This window comes from Podarcis gaigeae (assembly GCF_964106915.1).
Source record: "Podarcis gaigeae genome assembly, chromosome: 1".
In the NCBI taxonomy this organism is placed as follows: Eukaryota; Metazoa; Chordata; class Lepidosauria; order Squamata; family Lacertidae; genus Podarcis; species Podarcis gaigeae.
Genome location: NC_139678.1, coordinates 58,067,761 through 58,091,214, shown reverse-complemented (window position 1 = coordinate 58,091,214; position 23,454 = coordinate 58,067,761). Strand labels below are relative to the sequence as shown.

Genomic DNA, 23,454 nt, shown 5'->3' with positions numbered 1-23,454 from the left:
CATTACTTGTGTATTTCTAAGGCAGTACAGCATTAGAATCACTATGCCTATAATGCTGAAGTTTTATTAAAAATAACCTAAAGCTTTGTTTGTTGTAAGTTTTTGAGTATCAAACCTTTGGTATTAACAAATCCAATAAAGAGAGTCTAATGTGACACAAGTATTTGCTGTTTAGATACCACATCAAACTACTGCAGATTTATGGCTATAAAAAGGCAGCCATTTCATTCATTAATTCACACTGTCCGCTCTAATTATACAAAACAAATTTCCAAACTGGTTTCCTGCCAAGCCTATAGACCAGGTGACCAGGGAGAACAAACCAACAACTTCATAGCCCTTATATTCAGGCCCTATAGCTGTTCTTCAGTCTGAACAATCTAAAGCCAAATGAAGTCATTTGACTCCCTCCTCCTTTCACCCTGCTCACCTCTACCTTGTCTGCTTGTCTTGTGCGTTTACTGGCTCTCCACCTTGTCCTGCTCCTTTCTGTCTTGCCATCACTGCTTTGCCCACAATCCACCACTATGCTTTTGGCGTTTCACCCAATCCTAGAATCACCAACTGCTTGCCACATCCATCAGTACCACACCAGGCTGGACTAGGGGGGTTGAGGCTATTACTACTGCATATAGGTACACCTCCCCTTAACCAGGAAGCTTCTTGACCTTTGAATGAGCTTAGAGGGTCTGCAGCCAGAGAGACAGATCAGGAATGCTGCTGGTCTATTGATCACTCTGTTGCCTGGTCAGGCTGGCCAGATAGTCTCTGATATATTGTTGGAGGACCCTAACATGATAATCCTGGGTGACTTCCATATCCATGTGGAGGCTGCTATCAGGCTAGTTCGAGACTACATGGCCTCCATGACAACCATGGTTCTCTCTCAGATGGTCATCTTGATGTAGTGATATGAGGGACGGACCAAAGATAAGGGAAGTGCAATCCATTTCCATGTCACAGTCAAACCATTATCTGGTTAAGTCTTGACAGACAGTGGCAGTAGAGAAAGCTGGTGATCCTGTTGAAGCCCTCATCTCGCTATGGAATGGCAAGCTTAAACACGTGGTTTACACAATTGCTCCTGAGAATCTTCTCCAACATTTCAGAACACCTGAGGAGCTCTGGACTATGAAACAGGCCAGAAGAAGACTCGAGTGCAGGTGACACAAACACTTTGGAACTCCGTGCCTATTGAGATCAAGCAGGCACCTTCACTGTACTCTTTTCGGCACCTGCTAAAAACATGCCTGTTTAGACAAGTCTACCCAGATGCTTAGAAAATTGAGGTAATCTTAATCTATTTTTCTTTTTCTTTTGTATACTTTAAAGTAGAGTTATAATTTTTTTCTTGGTGTTACTGTTGTTTTATCTTTTGTAAACTGCTTTGAGACTTTTTACAATCAAGCGGTACTGTACATAAATTTTATGAAATAATAAATAAATAAATAATCCATCGTTGCTATGGTAGCTTAGCCTTGTCATGGCTCAGAGATGCTTTAAACCAGGCATCCCCAACCTGCGGCCCTGCAGATGTTTTTGGCCTACAACTCCCATGATCCCTAGCGAACAGAACCAGTGGTCAGGGATGATGGGAATTGTGGTCCAAAACATATGGAGGGCCGAAGGTTGGGGGTGTCTGCTTTAAGGACTCCACACTACATGAAAATATTCTTCACTGAAACCAAGAGTTCACCCATTCAAACAGATATACTGAGAGCCTAAGTTTCAGAGATGGTGATAGGTGGTCCTTACAGTCTATATCTTCCTATGGAAGAAAAAGGTGGAAATGATCCACTGCCAAGAGTCAATACATGCAGAGTTGTATCAATGTTACTAATCTGAACAAAACTTCATGGTCTGTGTATGGTCCATGGTATGGTCTGATGGCACAGGAGGGTATCACCTTGCTGAAGTTACAAGGTACGGATCTAGGAATCACATGCACATTGCCTTGGATTTTGTGACAGGAGAAATGTGGGATAGAGATGTAAGAAAATAAAGTGAATATGTGCAGCACTCACTGCTAAGTCAGCATGCACAGCTGCTGCCATAAAACCTGTCTCCCACTAATTACTATAAAACACATTATTGACATTTGTAAAGGGCACCAAATTAAAAATGGTGGCTTTATGTTTGCACTCCAGATTGAGGAAGGGGAAATTTTCATTAGGATAACAATATGAGGGGAGGCTTAAATCCCCTTCCCCCAGAGACACAGTCCCAATCAGATTAAACCACATCCACTCCCACTGCTGCCACTATTCAGCTTTATAAAAACAGCAGAATGTCCGATCACATATTTTCCTGTGTCATGCCTAATGTGGCCCTAAAAGCAAACACGAAATGTAACATTAAAACTTTAAAAGGTTCATCAAAACAAAAGTACATCCCATTGCTCTCACAGACAAAGAAAAATCTGCAGCAACAGATCACTGACCCACTTTCAAGACTGCAGTTAGAGTTCTGTTGCAAGTCCCTCTTACTTGCAGAGTTTTATGTTTAGAGATGCCAAGATAGCAAAACTACTGCGTAAACCAGCAGTTTTGTTGTTGTCGTTGTTCTTAGTGAGGGAGAGGAGATGTGTCCGGGAGGGGAGATGCTGAGGAGAAAAGGGGGCAATCACAGTGGTTCAAAATAAGGGTAAGTATGGGGGGGCAGGCCAGGTAAGGGGCACACATACAGACAGCTGATGACTGTTCCATGTGCCAGCCCTTCCTTCAACCTGGGGAGTTGCAGTTGTCCTATCAGCCAGCCGCTGGGTCTGCAGCAGCTGATGCTGAATGCCAGGTTGGCTCTGAATAAGACCTCCCTCATCCATTATCTGATTATGGATGAGGAAGCCCATCTGGTCTGCATCACTGAGACCTGGGTGGCTGAGCAGGGTGGAGTTGGTCTCGCCCAGCTATGTCCACCCTGTGATCATCATCTGAGGCCCTTCTTCAAGTGCCTCCTCTGCTAGGGAAGGGAGTTGTTTGATAAAGGTACATATTCATATTAATAAGAGTTCAGGTTTTTCAGATAACTATTGCACTCAATAGTTGAAAACAAAGGACAGTGCATCCCAGCTTAGAGAAGAAAAGGCACTTAAACTTCAGGGAACGTTAATATACAACATTAAGGGCCCAAATGCACATTTTGTTAGACATGTATTCACGTCTGTGTGGTGTTGTTTTAAAATCAACAAGTCCCCCACACAGATAAAAACTGCAGTGTGGGTAGTGGGTTGGTGGGGGTATACGTAACCCTTTCCTTGTGCCACAGAACCAACAAAAAGCCCCACACCCTACCTCACAGCCCAGGACGGAAGCTGCTACTGGCACCAGAGGAGTAGAGCAAAAACTAGTGGTATGAAACTGCTTCTTTTAATTTGTGAAATTCATTAATCCATTCCTGTTATCTATTTAAGCCTCTTGTTCATCCTACATAAAACAGTGCTTGGCATCTGTATATTAATTAAAAGTGGAAGAATTGGCCAGGCTTTATTTTCAACTGCCCCCCATTTATCTTCCAACAACTGACAGGCAAAAATAGCTACATTTCTGATGCATTACTCAAGGATGCCATTCACAGAGCAGCATGAAAGAGTTGCTTCCTAGGGGTGCTAGCAACAAGCCTGCCAGAACTTCTGAAATGTTATCTTCAAACATATGCTTTCTGGTGTCAAATCAAGTACATATTTGTGTTTAGATGTCATAGAATAATACAGCACATTAAAACTCACTTCCAAATATTAAGAGTTTAAAAATATATCCTACACAGGAGGAATTGTAAGATTTTCTAACTATGTAAGTCAGATAAGACACCACTCAAACCAAATAACTTAATAGAATTAAACACACCACTGACCACCTAAGAGTTTGTTAGTCGTTAATGGTTTGGAAAATATAAACATAATTATAACTGACTTTCACCTCCCTTTTCAAAATATATGAAATATTATTGCCGGAGCCATGTGAGTTAGCCAGCATAATATGTATTTGTATATAATGTATACAGTATATAATTATGTACTGTAACATTGTTAATTATATGTATAATATAATGATGTTTTGGCGGGTGTCCAATGAAGTATGTCTGCTAGCACAATAATTTCCACTTGCGCAATGGAACTTCCCCTTCCTCTCCTCTCCCTACGTCTCCTCCCCAAATCTGCTCCAGATGGTTGGGGGAAAACCCAGAACAAATTTAGGGGGTATGTGGGCAGAACTGAAGGATGGGGTGTTCCATTTCACAGTGAAAATTACTTATGCTAACCAAAGTACTTTGCTGGATACTTCTAAACATCCAAGCAGTGTAGCTTCCAGGTAGCTGAGTGATTGAGAGCCGTGCCACAACTCTCCCACCTCACAAGGTTAGTGTGAGGATGAAAGGGAAAGAGATAACTGCCTTGAGCTTTTCTGGAAGAAAAGTGGAATATTAAAAATGTAATTTATAATTAATACCAGGGAATGGAAATGACTGAATTTTGATCCTTGCAAGGTTTTTTAAAAAATATATCTAGGAATGATTTCTGTTACCTGCTTCATTTCAGTAAGTTATATAAGAACAACGAAACTATAACAACTAACCTGGTTGTAAAGTGCACAGATATGTAACGCTGTGTTTCCAGAGGCATTTTGTGCTCCCATATCAGCTCCATAAAACAGAAAATGTTCTAAATGCTGGACGTGCCCATATCGACAAGCCTATGAACATAAAAGGTTCATATTTTCATTATGAGATCTACATTTTTAATTCATTTCACTTTTAATTCACATTTAATTCATTTAATTTTTAATTCATTTCACTTTTACACTTCTTGGAAAGATATTCTGAAGTTTTGAGAACATATTACTATATACAGTGAGGTGTATAGTATTACCAAGTGTGTTGTAAGCTAAGACTCCAAAGTGCAGTGGTCATCCGCTGCCACTCCAACAAATCCACATTTTCAGAAGTTGTGTACGGCTTGGTGGTGAAGTATCTACTTCAGTAGAGTTTCAACACCAATACCATACACAGTTTTAACATACAATTGCTTAAAAAATTCTAGAATAATGATCTTAACCAGGGAAGCTTGTGATAGCACGATCCTTTTAAAGTAGCAGGTTGTAATAAAGCAGTTTTACTCTAATTTTCCAAAAATTGTCAAACCAGAAGATGGGGTGTGTGTACGTTAATACCCTACAATATTACTAAGTTACACTGAAATAAAATGTTAGCGTGATCCTAAGTATAGCACTTTAAAATAGTATAAAAATATAAAAGGCTCTAGATCTGTCTAGTCATTGAAAGAATAGGGAATGCTATAAAGTTTATAGGGAGAACACGCACTATCTTCACACACACCCCAATGCCTCTGTGCCTGCACTTTCCACACCAACATGGAGTGAGAAGCTCTAAAAGAGGCTGAACCTGGAACCTTCCCCACAATCAGGAACCCTGATAATGTAGCCTAACATGCTTAGCAGGCTCCATCAGACCCCTCTGGTCAACTGGAAGGATTGGGAAGTGCCTTGTATCCTGGTGGCAAGACACTAGCAGAAGCAGGAAAGGAGCAGAGCTTGTTTACATTTAACCATTGTTTGTTTCAAACTATGATTTAATGTGACACGTGAACTGAGCAATTAATGAGAACCTGCTTAGCAATAAACCATCCAGAAGAACTCCAACAGAGAGAGAAAATAAACATCTACGTGATAGTGTATCCTCAAATGTCTCACTATCCAAAGGTTCTGAGCTATTCCTGAAACTTTTGCTGTTCTCGTCCTCACTAAGAAATGATCTGGAAACAGGGGTTTGCCTCTTCAGCTAAAACATCAGAGTTCTGAATTTGTTTTGTGCCTATTGTCCTTTGGGGGACTCCTTCCTATATAATAATTTTTAAGGTGGGTTCTATTTTCTACCAAGAACTTGTAAGTTATTTGGCAAGTTTGGGGATCTAAACATAATGGGCTTTATTTGTTATTCAAGAGATAATTAAGTACGTCCCGTCCCCCCCTTCTCAAAATCAGTTTTTACTGAGACTATCTTTCTCAACAGGCTTTTTACCTGCCTTGCTACAGGACTGTTCAGAAGCTCTTCAGAGGTTAGAAAGGCCACTGGGAACACCCTTAGAATTTCTCTAGATGATAATATTTTTTATTGTTGCTTGCCTTCTGACTGGATCTTCTTTTCCTCCAAAGGGAGGTATAAGGGGGTTTTTGAGGTGAGTGAGAGTTTTTTATTAAAATTGCTGGCCTGAAAAGGCCGTATCACTCACTCTAAACTGTAACAACAATCTGGCATCTTTGTGCCTTTTTGACTCTGTGACTTTAAGCATACAGTAACATTTTTTCCAAGTTTTCTGCGTAGCCAAAGAAGCCAAAAGATTCTACCTTTCCCCCAAACTGAGTATACAATTTGCAGAATTTTATAAATTAATAATCAAAGGTGGTTTTCTCATTGTTATTCCTACCATTATAATAATATTTTAGACATATATTTGAGCTCTTAATACAGAAAGAGTAACTATATACCCAGTGCTTTTTTCTAAAAAAATTAAATGTTTAGGGGTTCTCTCATTTTTCTACTCATATTGAAATACTGCCCCTCAATGTGGCCAAACTTAGATTCACGAAATGTTTAGGATTATGCACACCCCTGAATCCCCCCAGAAAAAAGCACTGTGTATACCTACAAAATTATTATTAAAGTTAGTATTATAGTAAACTGAAGCTGAAAACTCCTGGGCATGCCAAATAAAATGTCAAGGCCACTAGATGGCACTAATGATCATACTACAAATCCAGTTTTTAAGGGATGTTGAGAAATAGCTAAAATTATTATAAAAATTATTATAAATGACTTGCCTTACAAATACCACAAACCAAATACAAACTACAAAAATGTGCATTGACAACAAATTTTACTAATATGTACAAGAGTTGTGTGTGCTATAAATTATTGCAAGTAAAACACATTTTCATATACTGCATATGTATGCTATATAAGTGACTGATTCTGTGGAGAAATTGTGCAAAAATTAGAAAACAGGCCACAAGACAATCAGCTGACAATTTGAAGAACACTCTGAATGGCCATTTCGAAGGCTGAGCATTTGCCTGCAGAGTTTGATTTCAAACCGGGGGGGGGGGGGGGGGAATCACCTGACTTCAGGGAGATGAAATATTTTATCTGCCTTTCAGATCCAGTTTCCCACCCCTGTTCTGGAAAGTTTAATAGCATTTTTAGGATGCTGCATGTCCTAAGTCATATCCAGAACATCCATTTAATTCAAATGTAAGGTACATGACTTCCCCCAGAGAACTCTGGAAACTGCAGTTTAAGGTGCTAGGTATTGTGCCCTTGTGAAGGGAAACTGCAGTTCCCAGGATTCTTTGTGGGAAGCTATGTACTTTAAAGGTGTGTTAAATGTATGGTGTGGATGTGACCACAGCTAGAATTTTCCAGCCTGTTAAAAACTGATTTGCTGGAGGTCTGCTGAAGATGCAATGCCATCTACCTTAAATTTGCATTTCTGGAAAGTATTACCTGCATTTTTGTTGTTGTTTTTTTAAAGGATCAAACACAATTTTTTTTTAAAAAGCATATCCTAAATTTCTCCTATGATACCCTCAACCCTTAGGTTAAAATACTACTCCAAATTAAATTAGCATGAATTAAAGTTATCTACAGACACCTCTAGTGGGACCGATTGTGTTATATTCATCTTTATATAAAATGAGACAGGAAAGCTTCCTGTCTCTATGTAGAACTGCAGGTACAGGTAAGAATAAACAATGCTTTTAGAAAAATTTCTAGAAGGCAAGTGGTGACTGAAGGCTCCTTCACTGTGCCAAGATATTTCACACCTACCACAACAGATAAGACCAAATGGGATTGCATTACAGTCTTCTGAATGATGACTTTCCCCCCTATTGAGCCTGTACTCTTCAATTAGCCCCCATTCTTGATGTAAACCAACCTGATTTGTCTCCGATTGCAACTACAAAAGACTGCTTTTGATTTCTTATGATAGTTCCCAGTGCAAACAAAGGCCCTGAGGTGCACACAGGGCCTTTTGAAAAGGAAATTATGAATTAATAGATCAGGTTCAGCCAGTGTAAGAATTCACAATGAAGCTATGTGCAGCTAGAAAGACAGAGAAAACTAACTCAAGCTTGCCGCTACTGTAAGTGCCAGTGATGGGCTGTGTTTGGAAGCCAGGAGAACAGCAGTGACCTGCACAGACTGCGACCCATCCTCATAGGGGAGTTTCCCCACCTGTCTTAGGGACTCCACTCTGGATTTGTGTAGGGTTTACTCCTTAGCCTTTCCTTCTCCCAAAGATATCCCATATAGCAGGTTTAGGATCAGAGTTTTCCTTCTCCTAGATGGGCTACCTTCCCCAGTTAACCAGCCCCATCTGCCCCTCACTTCCCTCTACAGCTTGTGCAGAAACCTCCTTCTTGTCTGTTAGGCCCAGTCTTGGTCTCGTCTGCTCAATCTGCCAGAGCCTGTCTTCACCTGCAGGGGACGTTCCTAACTCACCAAGGGTTTCATACCCATCAGCAGACAAACTACCCTCAAAGAAACACAACTTGTCTCCCATCAGAGGTAATGAATGCCCCTCCATCAATTTTTCCACTTCTTACCAAAGAAAAAACCATGCACACCTTCGCAAAGCCACACAACACAGAAGAGAGATGAGTGAGGCATAAAAGCTGCTTATGCACCAGTATGCCACACTCTTTCCACATAAAGCCAAAGGGCCAAATTGCATGTTATCTTCAGCACACAACCTCCATGTCCAATACATAATTTAAAAAAGGGACTATATGGTCCCGTTTCCCCAACCCCAACTTGATCAACTATTAAAACTGGCCTCAAAGGTCACCTGGAGTAAAATATGGAGTGGTGATTGGAGATAGGACTCTTTATGTTTTGGCACCTCATCTCAGGAGCTCCCTTCATGTAAGTTTGCCTGCTGCTGCTGCTGTTATCCACAGCAGTTAAGTTTTAGATAAAAACTTTTCTGGTTTTGACTTCTTTTAGCTGGAGAAGGCAACTGTTGCTTTTATGGTGGTTTTATTTTTAATTGCCTGCTATGATTTCTAAACAGTGGCTAGCAAATTATTCAAACAAATAAACAATATGGTTCTAAGATGGCGAATACATTTTGAGTCCAACAAACAAAGTGACCCACATTTCCCCATTCCACCCAACAGCGTTGTAAAATTATGTAAATCTGCTGCTCTGGCTGATTATACTAGTTGGCACCTACTGCAGAACCATCTTCCATTTACTTTGCATAGCTTGAACAGGGAAATGGGAATGTGAAACTGTTATGAATCCCTTCTCTGGAGTTTGGTAACACTAATTACTATATGTTTGGCACTCATTTAGACTTATGACTCTCCCAGACTACTAGCATTTCTAGCACTGAAAGCAGTGAAGACACACAGTTATGGATGCTATGGAGATGAACAAATTGTAGCATTGCCTAATTAATATTGAATTATTCATTCCACTGAGTAGCTCAAGAGGGCACCAGAAGCACTGCTATGAAGTAAGATCCAGAAAGCTTCACCATTCTAATGATAGTGCAGATGGTTCCACCTGCTAAATACTGCATTGAACCCTGTTCTATTGCAATTGTTTCAGAGCTTCATTCAAAAAGTGAGGGAGGCCATGATTCTTACAGCTTTATGTACTATCTGGCTGCACGTAAAGGATAAATTTAGAGACTGGTTTAAAAACAAAGGATCCAAAGGGTAAAATTTCCACTGCAACACATACAGTGATCACAGCACTTGGCATGTCAAGAAATGCGTTTTTTCTTATGTCATTCCTTATCAATAATCTACATCATTTTACCCACATAAATAAGGTTCAGAAAACTTTTTGCATTCTAGTGGCAGAATTACCGGTAATTATCAAGAAAGGTAGACCAAAAATCTGAAAGAAGGAAAAGCATTTTAAATTATTTTAAATTATTTTATGTGAACATTTTAAATTATTTTATGTGAACCGCCCTGAGACCTTCAGGTATAGGGCGGTATAGAAAACAAACAAACAAGAGTTGTACCATGTATTTTATCATTTCAATATTTGAAAGCATCACATTTGATGAAGCCAAAGAAATTACTCAACAAACTTCACTTCACCAAAGTGAATTCTTTTGTACTCTTAGCTACTGTTATTTCTTATTGGCACAATCTCCCTTCTTCTTCTTTACTGCAAGTGTCCCAATTTTTGAGCATCCATTATATCATTACCTGAACAAAATCACATGGCTTATCACAGCCAAGAAGATTAAATGACAGGTGAAATGGGGCTGAAGACATCAAGGGGGGGGGGAGCGAAATATCACGCAAGAGGGCAGCACTTAAAGAACATAAATGTATTCACATTGAGTGCCAAAAATCACCCAAAACTGGCAAACTTTTTTCAACAGCCACAGAAATTACTACAAATGATGTAAGTAGGCTCAGCTCTGCCCTAATTGAAATGGCTTACCAAAATAGAGTAATGTCTGTACAAAGCTAAAGGAGTGACCATGTGCTAGGTGTAGGTTGTTGGAGATCTGGATGCTTCTAATATATTTTAAGACTACAGAAAAATAAATCTCACTGTGCCAGGGGCAGAGGAAGGGAAGTGTGGTGGAGACAGGCTACCCCAGGTGTCACCCCTGAAGGCGGTGACAAAATGCCAGGCGGCACTCACCGTGGGGCCTGCAGCGTGCCCAAGCCACGCATCTCTCCTGGGAGTGACGTGGTGGCTTGGGCGCCCACAGGCTCCGCACTGCCCCAAACAGTCCGCCTGCCGCCTCCCCCTCAGCTGCAGGGCGCCCGATCCGCTTGCTCTACCGCTGCACTGTGCACCTGGACTTATCTTAATGCATCAAAGTTAATCTTTCCTACCTGGTGAATCTCTTGCCATCCATTTTCATCTCTGCAACCCACAGTAGCATGTTCATGAAGCAAGAGCTCACAACAATATGGATCTCCTCCAACTACGGCAGTGTGATACAACGGTGTCAGTCCACAGCTGTCTTTATAATTGGGAGATGCTCCAAGCTCTAAGAGGGTCTGTAAGTAATGATAGGTTTTGAAGCATTAGACTAATAATGAAACAAAGATGATCTGCAGATACTATGGTTCTTATTTCTGTATAAGGCTATGTACACACCATACATATACTGTTCAAAAAAACCCCAAACATCATGCAGGGGAGGAGAGGGAAGGTTGGTCGGTCAGCCAAGCAGACATGCTTGTGCTGTCAGAATGTTTGTTTTAGTGCAACACTGAATTCCTCGCAAAGGTTTAATGAAATTTGGGATTTTGTGATAACGGCAAACCATAACATCATATATGTGACCAAGAATGGCAGGTGACCATAGAAACAGTGTTGTCAACAAAATCGTTACCTCCAACAGCACATTCAAGTAGGTTTTGAATTTTTCTAGAAGAAATGTTGCTTTTATGTCAATCTATATTTAATGTATTGACTTTGGGATTAGGGTTTTGTTAATTATTGCAAAATGTTGTTAACTAAAACAAAACATGAAATAAGTTAATGTCCAAAAATGTATAACCCAGCACCTTTCTGACCTATTAGGTCCTTCATCAGGAAATTTCAAAATACAGACGCTTATTCTTCTGTTCCGCTGTTTGAACAACATGGCCAAAACCCCAACAAATTAAGAAATCCATGCACATTAAGTTTAAAGGGCAAACACTACAAAAGATAGTAACCCGCTGAAACGGATATTCTCTTCCAAAGTCAGATAAATGGCTGTAGCTCTATTCCCATTTTGCACAAACAGGTATTACCTATCAGGCAACAAGGTAAAGTTTCACCACCCTTTTTATTTCCACCAAAATGAATTCTTTGTTGAAAGCTAATCTTGGAAGTCCAAAGCCAACAAAAGAAACCTTTGAGTGAATGTAGATTAAAAGATCCATTAAGGATGCTGATAATTAACTCAAACATTTTCCTTCGTACACTCTTCTATATAAAACAATGCATAATGGACATAACATATGAATTACCTTCAGGGTAAGTTGGTTCTTGGCTCTAGCTGCTTTGTGTAATGCTGTCATGCCATCTTTAGCTCTGAAATCTAAATGAGCTCCTCCATTTTTCAGGGCTTTGATAACTTCAACAGTATTGCTAAGTTGAGCTGCCAAAGTCAGTGGGGTTTCTAAAGTGGGAAAGAATGAAAAGAAATAAATAATTATGCAACTCCTCTTAAGTCATATAAAGAATATAAATTCAACTCACTTCATATACACTAGACATTTCTTCTTTGCAATTTACTAAAGATGTGTGTATTTTCTGCTAAAACATGAGAATTATTTACTTCATACCTCCACTTTCCAAGTCATGATAGTTAGGATCTAGTCCCCGGTCCAGCATCTTTGTTAGTTTTTCAACAGACAGGTGGTGAACATGGTCCATACATTTTCGAAAATTAGCCTGAAAGATAGCATTATGTGAAATGTTTTACTACTGTAAAATATACAGTTTAGTTATAAGCAACAATCGTCATCTAGTGTGTATCCAAAATCATGTATAAACATTAATAAAAGTATGCATATGAAACACACCTTACTGCCCATTTACTTTTGGTTTATTATTTTATTATTTTTTAGATTTTATATCTCACCCTTCCTCCAAAAGGAGCCCAGGATAATATGTGTTAAACACCTATGCAAAGGAATCGATTTCATTTATACATCTTTGTGTGCACACATATTAGTAAATGGTGGCAAGTGCACTGCAGGCTTAAAATAATGCCTACCCAAGGCAATAGTGTTAATGAGGCCCATGCAGAGCTTGTCTGAGGCCTGACAGTGTAAGTCCAGCAGGTTCCTGGAATGGCCCCTGGGCTGGCCTAGCCCTCCACCTGGCTGCCTCTCACCCACCTGTACGGGCCTGGTGTTAATGCTCTATCATAGCCTTGACAATCCTTCAATATATTAATGATATTAGCCTCTTAATGTTTCACCAGATCAACTAAATAAATGAAGAAAATGTGCACAGTATCAGATCTTATTAAGAGCCTGGTTGCTATCTGCATTGTAATTTCCTTATCTTGTTCCTGTTATCAGGGGATTTTAACAAAAGTCGATAAAATACACCTTAAATGACATTTTCTGCTAGTCTTTATTCTTACCACATTAGAGGTTCTTCACTTAGACATACCTTTGTGTGGAGCTTGGCTAGCTGCTTTTCATCAAGATTAAATTGTCTGTAAACCCTTTTCTTATACCGAAACTGAAATGGCAACATTATTTGAATGTTACTTTTCATTTTAGAAATATTCTAGAAAAAGAATAGTTATGGTGACTATTATTTTAAAAAGCAACCAGGTAAATGTTAACATGCTTTGAAGGGTCAGTTCAAGATACTGGGACATTCAAGATACTGGGACAACCAACAGAATGCTTATGAGTTAATTTAGACAGCACACAAAATCATATTTCCGTACTTACAAATTAACCATGGTTTAGAACTGCTTGTCTGCTTTCATTTTTTCCAGTTCCGTTCTCTATGTGCATCTGTTTGTAGAAGCACTTCAGGTATCACAAGCCATAGTCTACACAAACCATAGTTTGGGAACTTACTTCAACCATGGTTTCCTATTCTACTTTGCTGGCTAATCACAACATATTATTTGTCCATTTATTAATCCCACCAAACAATATCTTAGCATGAACTGAACTTATAAATGTCAACTATGATGGGTGCATGTGCACCCATTAAAAACAGCAGGCCTTTAAAATGCCCAACTATAGTTGATTGCGGCCTATATACTGTATTTTTCCATGTATAAGACTATTTCCTACAAAAATTTTAAAGATTAAAATTGGGGGGTCATCTTATACACAGAATGTGGCAAGTGTTTATTTCTTAATTTTGGGCTCAAAAAATAGGGGTCATCTTATACATGGGAGTATCTTATACACTGATAAATACGGTATTTTATTGAGTTTCTTAAAAAGTATATGTTTAGGCTTACATACGCTATGGCACTTTTCATGAGGAATTCTTATGCATAAAGAACACTATGAAACTTCAAAGTTTGGGTATATTCCTTAAGCAGAAATTTAGGGCAGCACTGCAATAGCACAGGAAAAATTGGTATCAGATGGGTTCAGTTTCTTTCCCTGTTGTTCCTTTTTTTCTCATCTCTCCTGTGTTATCACTTTAGACCAGGAATGAGCAGATAAGTCTGTTTCAGGTCTATATCACTTTCGTGTGCGTTCATTCATTACTTGCTCTGTCCCATTTCTGCATTAAAATGTGCTTTTAAAAATGGTTCAGCACAAAATGCACATCTAAATACATAGTTTAACCTTTCCACAAGATTCAAATTCCTAACATATTTTCTCCTAAAATATACATTAAAAAACCCTTTTGGTGCACATGTGTTTTAACTGAAAACTACATAGCAAGATTCAGTGTGAAATCTGAAGGATAACAGTCTTCAAATCTGTACATTAATCCAGGAGATAATGCTCTAATTCGGTCTGGATCATAATTCACAATGAATGAATTCCACGAGATCCATACTCTAGACACAAAGAAATGGGTGCTGCTGCAAATAGATGGCTGCATTCTGGCCCAACAGTAAGAAACAAATTGTTTGTGATCACCCAGAATAAACTGAAATTCCTGTCCATAGGAGAATATAGTTAATTCCTTCATAAGAACATGGAATTGTAACATTTTGTCATTTTGTATTCAAAGATTAGAAAAGAAATGCTTTTTAGAATACACCTGCTCTAGTCCCCTGAGGCGTGGCCTGTCAACTCACATAATTATATCTCAAATTTGAAAGCAGTGGAGTTCTATATTCTTGTACCATTCTTCTTTTAAAAATAACCTCACTTCCCCCTACCCCAGATTTCTTCATTTAAACTATACAGCAGTTGCTGTTCATGCTCTCAACATGTTGCAATTTCCCCCAAACGTGTTAATTATACATTGGAACCAAAGTCAAAAATAGACTTCTGTTTACTAAATGAAATTCAAAAACTACTATGCACAGATGATGAAGAAAAGGAAGATTGCTAGACATGTTGATGAACAAAATTACCATCCTTAATCATTTACTTCAATTCTGGAGGGAGAGAAATGACCATTAGTGTTGCCAATGTTTCCTTTTAAAAATAGTCTTGCTGCCCCATTGTCTTTCTTCTTCCCATCTCTTCCCCCTTAGGAAAGAAGACTTAGTCCAGGCATTCCTTCCTCATCCCCTAGCAAATTAACTCCGTGACAGTTGTGTCTAGAAGCAACACTACCAAAAGGTAACTGAGCAACTCTTGCTTGTGTTTTTCAAGTGAGACCCTCCTGACCCACAATTGGCTGCAGCCTCTGCTAGGGAAAGCTAACTAGGGCAACCTGGTAGGGAAGCTGCTCTATAAGTAAGAGAAATTCAGCTGATGAAGCATTTTGGTCCCACTGACAAAGCAAACACAAGGTAACAAACAGAGTTGACAGCTGTGTGAGAAGGGCAGCATGGACTATGTTTCCCCCCTTTTGACCTAACAAATCCCATGCACCAAAGTAATTCTATTCAATATTGACAGGTATGCAAGTAGAAAGTAATGTACAAATATCCTGTCTGATAGACATTGAGCTCTTGGACTTCAGGGGACTAGTTCACTTCTGTTGGCCAAGTTGGCTGACCTGGAGAAGCTCAGAGTTGTTGATGGATGAAGCCTTCAGGGAGGCAATAGTAGCATCCCACTCCCAGGGTCTTAGGGAGTGCAATGTTACTCTGAGGAAGAAGGGACCTACTCCTTGAGAGACTAACAGATACCCTCTCACAGTGAGAAATTTTCTGGGGGAGCAGGAAGCTCCTTGTAGTGTGGAATATCATCATCATTAGTGGCATAGATAAACTGGGTTTGTGACAAGCAGGCACACTGAATGATTATTTGCCTGCCTGGGGCTGAGGTTGAAGATGTCGCACATTGTTTAGAACAGACAACCTGCTAGGTAGGGCTCAGGAAGAGTCAATGGTCACAGTATATGCTGGCACTAACAGCATGGGGAAATGTGGTTGTCGTGGAAGCAAAATTTAGAGCACTTTGTCAAGGATTACCAAAGAGCAAGAGACATTCTTGACAAGATCCTATGTAAATGCCCATCATGTTAATTCCATTATTTCAGTTGTAACTTTTCTCAGATCCTCTCTCTCCCCACTCAAAACAGCCTCAGCGTACCAGGATGTGAGTCTTCTGTATATACGTTATACAAGTACCTTAGGGTGAAGGGCAGTTAATAAATTAAAATCAACAACAACCTTCATACTGTTGGTACACAAACTTTAAATAAATGATTGTTCATTAAAATACCTCTAAGGTTGGAACACCCTTGTTTACAGGTTGTGGATATTCCATAAGAAGTCTTTCTTCATCCAGAAATTTTCCATCTCTCCCATTGTTCGCAGGCTGAAACAAGCCATAATTGAGAACATCTTTCAAACTTTGATTCAATGTGCAAAGAATTCGCTGCTTTGCTACCCATACAGAAGCTTCAGGATTAAATCTAATACACTTCTGAAAAACACAAAAAGTAGAAAAGGCAATTAATACACACAAAACATAAATCAATTCACATAAATTATCAGGGCTGCTACATAAGGTGAGTACCTCTTTAATTATTTAATATAAATGCTGATGCTTTATATAAAACAATCTTGTCCATCCCACAAGAGATAAATAATGACATATTTCATATTTTTCTCTTTTACCTAGACATATCATATTTAAACTTTCTGAGTCACATTAGATGCTATTACATGCAATATATCAACATTTCCAGTAGACAAGCATTTCCATATGTAAACTAGACAAACATTGTGATATGGTGACTACAATGATGCAGTTCGTATGTAATATCAGGATACCATGATTGAGTGGTAGCCAAGGAAAAGGGAAGTCTGTACTTATTGTCCAAATCTGCCAAGCAGCAAGTATGCAGATGCACCAGCTCATGACTAAAAGTTGCACCACCAGCTATAGTTGAGCATGCATCTACATACAGCCCTCCTTGTTCTGCTGCTGCCATTTAACTGTGGTCTGCTAACAAGGCTTGTGTGCCCACAGAGACTGCAACTGATTTGAATTGACATTGCAGTATACGCTCATGACATTATGAGCTGCATTGGATATATTATGCTTACAGATGGTCATCCATTTGGAATACTATAAGTGCTTACAAATTTCTGTTTAAGGAATAGTAGGCTGTGCTTTAGGTTCTGCTAATTACTTTTCAAACCAAAATTGAAGAAATACTGCTAATGATATAGCAGGAAAATATACAGCTGAGCAGATGCTGCAATAATACGTATCACACATTAATGCATTTATCAATGAGATGATTGCTCATGAATACAGATGTAAAGCTGTCTCCAAAATGCTTCTCTGTATTGATTTGTTTCAGAGTGCCTTTCAGGAGCAGAATTATAAGAAATGTCCTTTGACATTGGTATAAATACTCTGCCTCAAGTTTTTACATCATAGATGGATAGTGAGAGATGTGAAGCTTAAAGCATAAAATGGGAATTAACTTGAAATAAAATCAATGGAAATTAAAATATTTCATTTTTAATTTTCATTATTTATAATAATTATCTTTGGTTGTTGTTTTTTAATTGTTGTTTCTGGGTGCTGTATCCAGTGTTAGTCCTACTCAGAGCAGACCCTTTGAAGTTAAGGGACATGACTAACTTAGGTTCAGTAATTTCAATGGGTCTACTCTGAGTATAATTTAGCTACAACCCATTCGTTTTAATAATTAATTGTTCATTAAAACAAGTTAATAAATACTAAAAAAATTGTAGCAGTAGGCCATTAAGGAAACTGCTGCTGAAATTACACACACACACACACACACACACACACATATATCACAATTAATAGGGTTTTTTATACTTGTCACATGTTAAGTGAATGTAACTATCAATTTTACACCCAAAATCTGGCAATGTAAGAAGTCTAAGTACTCTTTCATTTGGGACTCTATGATATTTCCAGCACTGCCTGAACTGTTGTCCTCTTTCCCTGCACATCCAATAGAATTCTGGTAAATCAGATGCCCAGAGAAGGAGTTCCCAGTGAGAGAAGTTAGCCAGCAGTTGGTAGCTTTCTAAATCAATCAGTCATAATCAGCAAACTGGCAGCTCTGCTGCTGCTGGCCTACTGCTGCACCACGCACCAAAACCAGAAACCTTAAATACTCCTGGGAAATGACGTGATGTGATGACATTCTCTTTCTTCCATTTCCAAGGGCATTCCATGGGAAAAGGAAATGGTTTTGATTTAAATAGGATAAGTATATGGCTGGATCCACAGAACTGTGACAGTAGAAAGACTAGGCAGTTTTGCCTGAGGATGAGCAAGCTTTACGCAAGCTATACATATAACTTAGTTTTACATTAAACTTGTATATCATGTTCCACTTCCTCACATGGTAGAGGATTTGATTTTTATCTTACCTGCGGGAAAAGAAAATAATAAGTGGAAGAGGAACTTTGGATTCCAGCCTAGGCTTTCTACCTTCCTCAAATATGATTTTCACCTTGGCATACATATTGAACAGCCCTTATTAACCTCCAAGCAAGCAGTCCATTTAATGTAGTGATATATGAATATGTTTGCTGGCAGACATAACCCTTCCATGGAATAGCTGTGTCTAAACTAAAGAAAAAAAATGTTTGACATGGCCAGTGAACTACTATCAGTGTCTGCAGGCAAAGGAGAGAGTAAAACAATGTCAATTACTATTCGAGAAAGAAATTCCACTGACAGTGGATAGGACAGCAGAACTGTGGTTAGGTGTTTTGAGTACGTTACACAGTACAGTACTATTAATAAGAAGAATAACAATTGTGTTACTGTATCTGAATCGTCTTGCTTGAAGAACAACTGTGGCATGGAAACTGTGTGGCTACTAACTTTCCAGTGTGATGGCCGCTCAGATATAATCATTGTAATTTAGAGAGCAGTGCAAGTTGAATTATAACATGCTGCTTAGAAAACATGCAGTCTTTTTAAAGGTTAAGTACAACTTATCAGGCTTTTCTCAAGTAGTAAGAGACTGCAAATTAAAAAATCTATCTACATCAACTGTTGTAAAATCTGGCATGGACTTAAGTTGAAGATTTGTAGAATGACTGGCTAAACTATTGGGGTGACATTCAACTAAGTTTTACTCAGAGTAGATTCTGAACATGCCTAAATTAAGCCCCTTAATTTCAGTGGGCCTACTCTGTTAAAGATGGATTAAATATCATATTTGTTATTAAGATATAAGGTCACAAATCATGAATATACAAAATGGTCAAAGGAGAGTCTTAGAGCAAGTAAGCCTGTAGCACCCCAGCTACCAGTGGCCATCAGCTCCATTTCAGGATGTGCTGTTCTCAACTATAACTGCTCCATAGCTTCTGCAATAATGGGGACCAGCCCCTCCCCCACCCAGCTTGGGTTGCAGCATGACAGCTGGTCTCCGGACCGGAACAGGCTGCACACAGAAGCTGCCAAGTATCTGTATCTCTGAATGGTAGATGATAGTGTTGGTGAAGGGGCCCTACTATGCAGTAGCAGACCAGGATCTTGACCTGCATGGAATGTGCAATACTAGCCTGAAGCACTGGAAGCCTTGCCCATTCAATTTGAAAATCACTGATAAACTAGGAGCCCTGCGGATCGTATTCCTTTTGTCCCACCAGAACTACTACCAAAGGAGGTAACTGCTTACAGTTGAAAATTTTACATCAGGAGCAACTGGGGGGCAGGGGCAGTGCAGGGCCACACTGCAGTCCTGCCAACAGCAGGGTCACTGATGCCTAACTGGGCAGTGGGGGGCTTTGCAGGCACACTGACAGCTGAAAGGGATTGGCTTCACCACTGCACCCATTCAGCCTCTGCCTTGCCACTGCCGTGTCCCTGCATCAGTGGCAGATTTGAGTACTACAGCATCTTGTGCAAGGCCAAAATTTGGCACCCCACCCAACCCACTCCTTGTGCTGTCATACCAAAGGCAGGGCTGGGAAAGCACTAACTAGGCTTTGGGAAGGAAGACTCTAGGAACTGCCAGAGCCCTTGTGCCTCTTATCCAAAGCCACACTAGGTTTTGAGACGGCACCCCATCAGCTCAGCTCTCAGTGCATTCACACCACTTAAAGGTAAAGGTAAAAATGACCCCTGACCATTAGGTCCAGTCACGGACGACTCTGGGGTTGCAGCGCTCATCTCGCTTTGCTGGCCGAGGAAGCCAGCATACAGCTTCAGGGTCATGTGGCCAGCATGGCGAACCAGAGCAGCCAGAGCAGTACCTATTTACCTACTTGCACTTTAACGTGCTTTCAAACTATTAGGTTGGCAGGAGCTGGGACCAAGCAACAGGAGCTCACCCTGTCGCAGGGATTCGAACCACCAACCTTCCGATCGGCAAGCCCAGGAGGCTCAGTGGTTTAGCCCACAGCGCCACCCACGTCCCTGCACACCACTTACACAGCCCTAAATCCTCCCCAGCCTGCACCATTCCTGTCGGGAAGATAATGGCACAGCATTGCCATGCCAGCGACTCCGGCTCCTCAGCAAGAGAGGTCACCAGATATTACCTCTACGTGATCTAACAAGTCAGAGCCATTTGATTCCCATTAAATGGAATAACCAGGGAAACAAGGGGGATTTGATTTAAATCAAATCAATTTAAATCACTAGTCAGTAAGATTCAATTTAAATCATTTTTTTTATAGAAAGACTTATTCTTGCTGGTGTCATCTTAATATTTACAACTAGAGGAAGGTTTCATTTTTGGAATAATAAATTTTCAGAGCAGTTTTTACAGTTATATCAAAAAATACTGATTTGCTTATAGTATTAGAAATACATAGACAGATAATTATGAAATTATTGTGAGGTTTAATAAGTTAACTGTTTATATTTGGACTTTTCTACTGTGCTTTATTGGAAGGAGAAAAACAATCATATCCTTAATAACAATTTAAACAATTTATTTAACTAAAACAATAACAGTATAGCATATATATCTATGTTTGTTAACTGATGTGGTTAAACAATTTTTTTAAAAAAAACTTAGACTGAGTTTTGGCACACATGAAAAACTTAAAACAAATCCTTATTTCCTGATGAATTGCCTTAGGACTATAATGTAACTTAAAGAGAAAACTATCTTTAGAAAGATTTTCCTCCAGAAGCATTTTATTTTAAAAATCCAATTTAAATAAAAAAAAATTGATTTAAATCAAAAAATTAAAAAAACCGACACATTGCTTTTTATCCACCCTGCAGTGAAATGGCTATGGACCGATTCTCTTCTTTTCACTCTCTTGTCCAGCCACATCACCAATGTATGGGAAAGAAAACAGACAAAACATGCCAGATGGTACTTCTCTACAGACAGCAGCAAATGAGCAACACATTCCCTGTCTCAGGCCGGAACCTGGAACACCCCCATACCTCTGGGGCAAATACTGAACTCTCAGCATCAAACTAGATGTGGAAAAAAGCAACCACAATTGTTTATTCATGTGTTTGTCTCATTCACATATAAAGCATAAAAGGTAAAGGTAAAGGTACCCCTGCCCGTACGGGCCAGTCTTGACAGACTCTGGGGTTGTGCGCCCATCTCACTTAAGAGGCCAGGGGCCAGCGCTGTCCGGAGACACTTCCGGGTCACATGGCCAGCGTGACAAAGCTGCATCTGGTGAGCCAGCGCAGCACACGGAACGCCGTTTACCTTCCCGCTGGTAAGCGGTCCCTATTTATCTACTTGCACCTGGAGGTGCTTTCGAACTGCTAGGTTGGCAGGCGCTGGGACCGAGCAGCGGGAGCGCACCCCGCCGCGGGGATTCAAACCGCCGACCTTTCAATCGGCAAGTCCTAGGCGCTGAGGCTTTAACCCACAGCGCCACCTGCATAGAGGGATCCAATTTTTTATATTAAAAGGGGTGCAGAGATGAAGACACTGCTTTCCCAGCTACCTGTCCACAGTCAATTACTTCAAATCTGGGAAAAGAGGGGAAATGTACTACTAGTAGGAGGCAAGGCAGGAGAAGGATTTAGCTCCCTACACCTATGTGCACCTTTTAATGTTAAAAAAACAAAACCCACCCAGATCTGCCATATCTAATTTGACTCTCAGATTCTGCAGCACTGAATGCCACCTAAGAGATAAGACACTGCTTTTAGCTAGAAGAGAGCACTTATTCTGTCTACATCAACATAATTTACAGTATATTTTGCCAGACTAACCGTTTTAGTAAAAAAAGGGAAGAATAATGTAACAATGTGGTGGGACAGCAGACGATATTATAATGTGTCACATCTACCAGATAGTTGTAAAATGCAAATGTAGGCTATCGGAAAACTGTTCCCAGAGAATTAATGGTGATCTAGTACAGGTCACAGTTCCAGGTAAAGGCAATAATTAACTCCTGGCAAATACTCAAGGCTAAAACTGGTAAGGTGAACATAAGAGATTAAAATGATGTCGGGATTTTGTAGTCCCGCTACCCTGTGCACTTTGGCGTCTCACTGGTTTCAATGGGAGAGTTATACACATGCCCAAATCTCCCTCTCTGAAATCAATAAGACTAGAAAACACTTAATTGTGCCCTCCACTTATCCCCCCGTTTACTGTGAATTTAGTTTCAAGTCCCCAACCATACCTGTATTGAATAAAACCAAATGTAACTATAGTGGAGCCTCGGGTTACGTTGCCTCTGGCTTATGGCACCCTCGGCTTGAGACGGGCGCAAACCCGGAAGTACCAGAATGGGTTACTTCCAGGTTTGCGCCATTCATGCACGTGCAGAAGCACTAAATCGTAGTAAGTCGCACGTGCACAGACTTTGGGTTGCGTTGTTTTTGGGTTGCGGTGGGGCCTCCGGAACAGATCTCCACTGTAACCCGAGGTTCCACTGTATTGTCCTAATTTTTTTCCTGACTTATTTCTGATATACATAGTTATTTTATTTTATTTACTTTTTAAAATACCATAATCAATTAAAGTAATTATTCTTGCAGAACTAAATCTGTGACTAAAATAGAAAATTAATGAGGACATACACATATTTCCTGTGGAAGTACCCTTCCATCTCACCAGATGGTTCTTGCACTACCCATCACTTAGGAATAAGAAAACCACATTCCTCATTTCATTTTTGTTAATTTTTATTGAATTCCAGTGGCTAAGGAGTACTTCTGAGAAATAGAATCAGAACACAGAACCCTTTCATTTATGACTTTAAAAGAGTTCAAAATCTATATCTCAGTCCCTTTGAAAACATATTGGAAAAACATGTAAAGGAACAGAGGGAATATGCATAGAAACATCCACAAAAGGTGAGGATTTAACTCCCTGTATTTTAGGTAGCCTCTTCTTGCCAGATATGAATGAGCAAATGAAATAATGCATGCCATAATGATTTTCAGTATACTT

General features: G+C 39.7%; 1 protein-coding gene across 7 annotated transcripts in view; it reads right to left on the bottom strand.

Moving 5' to 3' along the window:
- Positions 1-23,454, bottom strand: part of SHANK2 (SH3 and multiple ankyrin repeat domains 2) — a 338,288-nt gene that overhangs the window by 264,379 nt on the left and 50,455 nt on the right. For all 7 annotated transcript variants that reach the window (XM_083748814.1, XM_083748807.1, XM_083748812.1 and 4 more), the window contains exons 3-8: positions 16,335-16,538; positions 13,174-13,245; positions 12,336-12,444; positions 12,018-12,169; positions 10,887-11,054; positions 4,572-4,688 (exon numbers count right to left, since the gene is read on the bottom strand). In XM_083748814.1, coding sequence (XP_083604940.1) covers positions 4,572-4,688; positions 10,887-11,054; positions 12,018-12,169; positions 12,336-12,444; positions 13,174-13,245; positions 16,335-16,538 — 822 coding nt within the window. The remainder of the gene's footprint in view (positions 1-4,571; positions 4,689-10,886; positions 11,055-12,017; positions 12,170-12,335; positions 12,445-13,173; positions 13,246-16,334; positions 16,539-23,454) is intronic.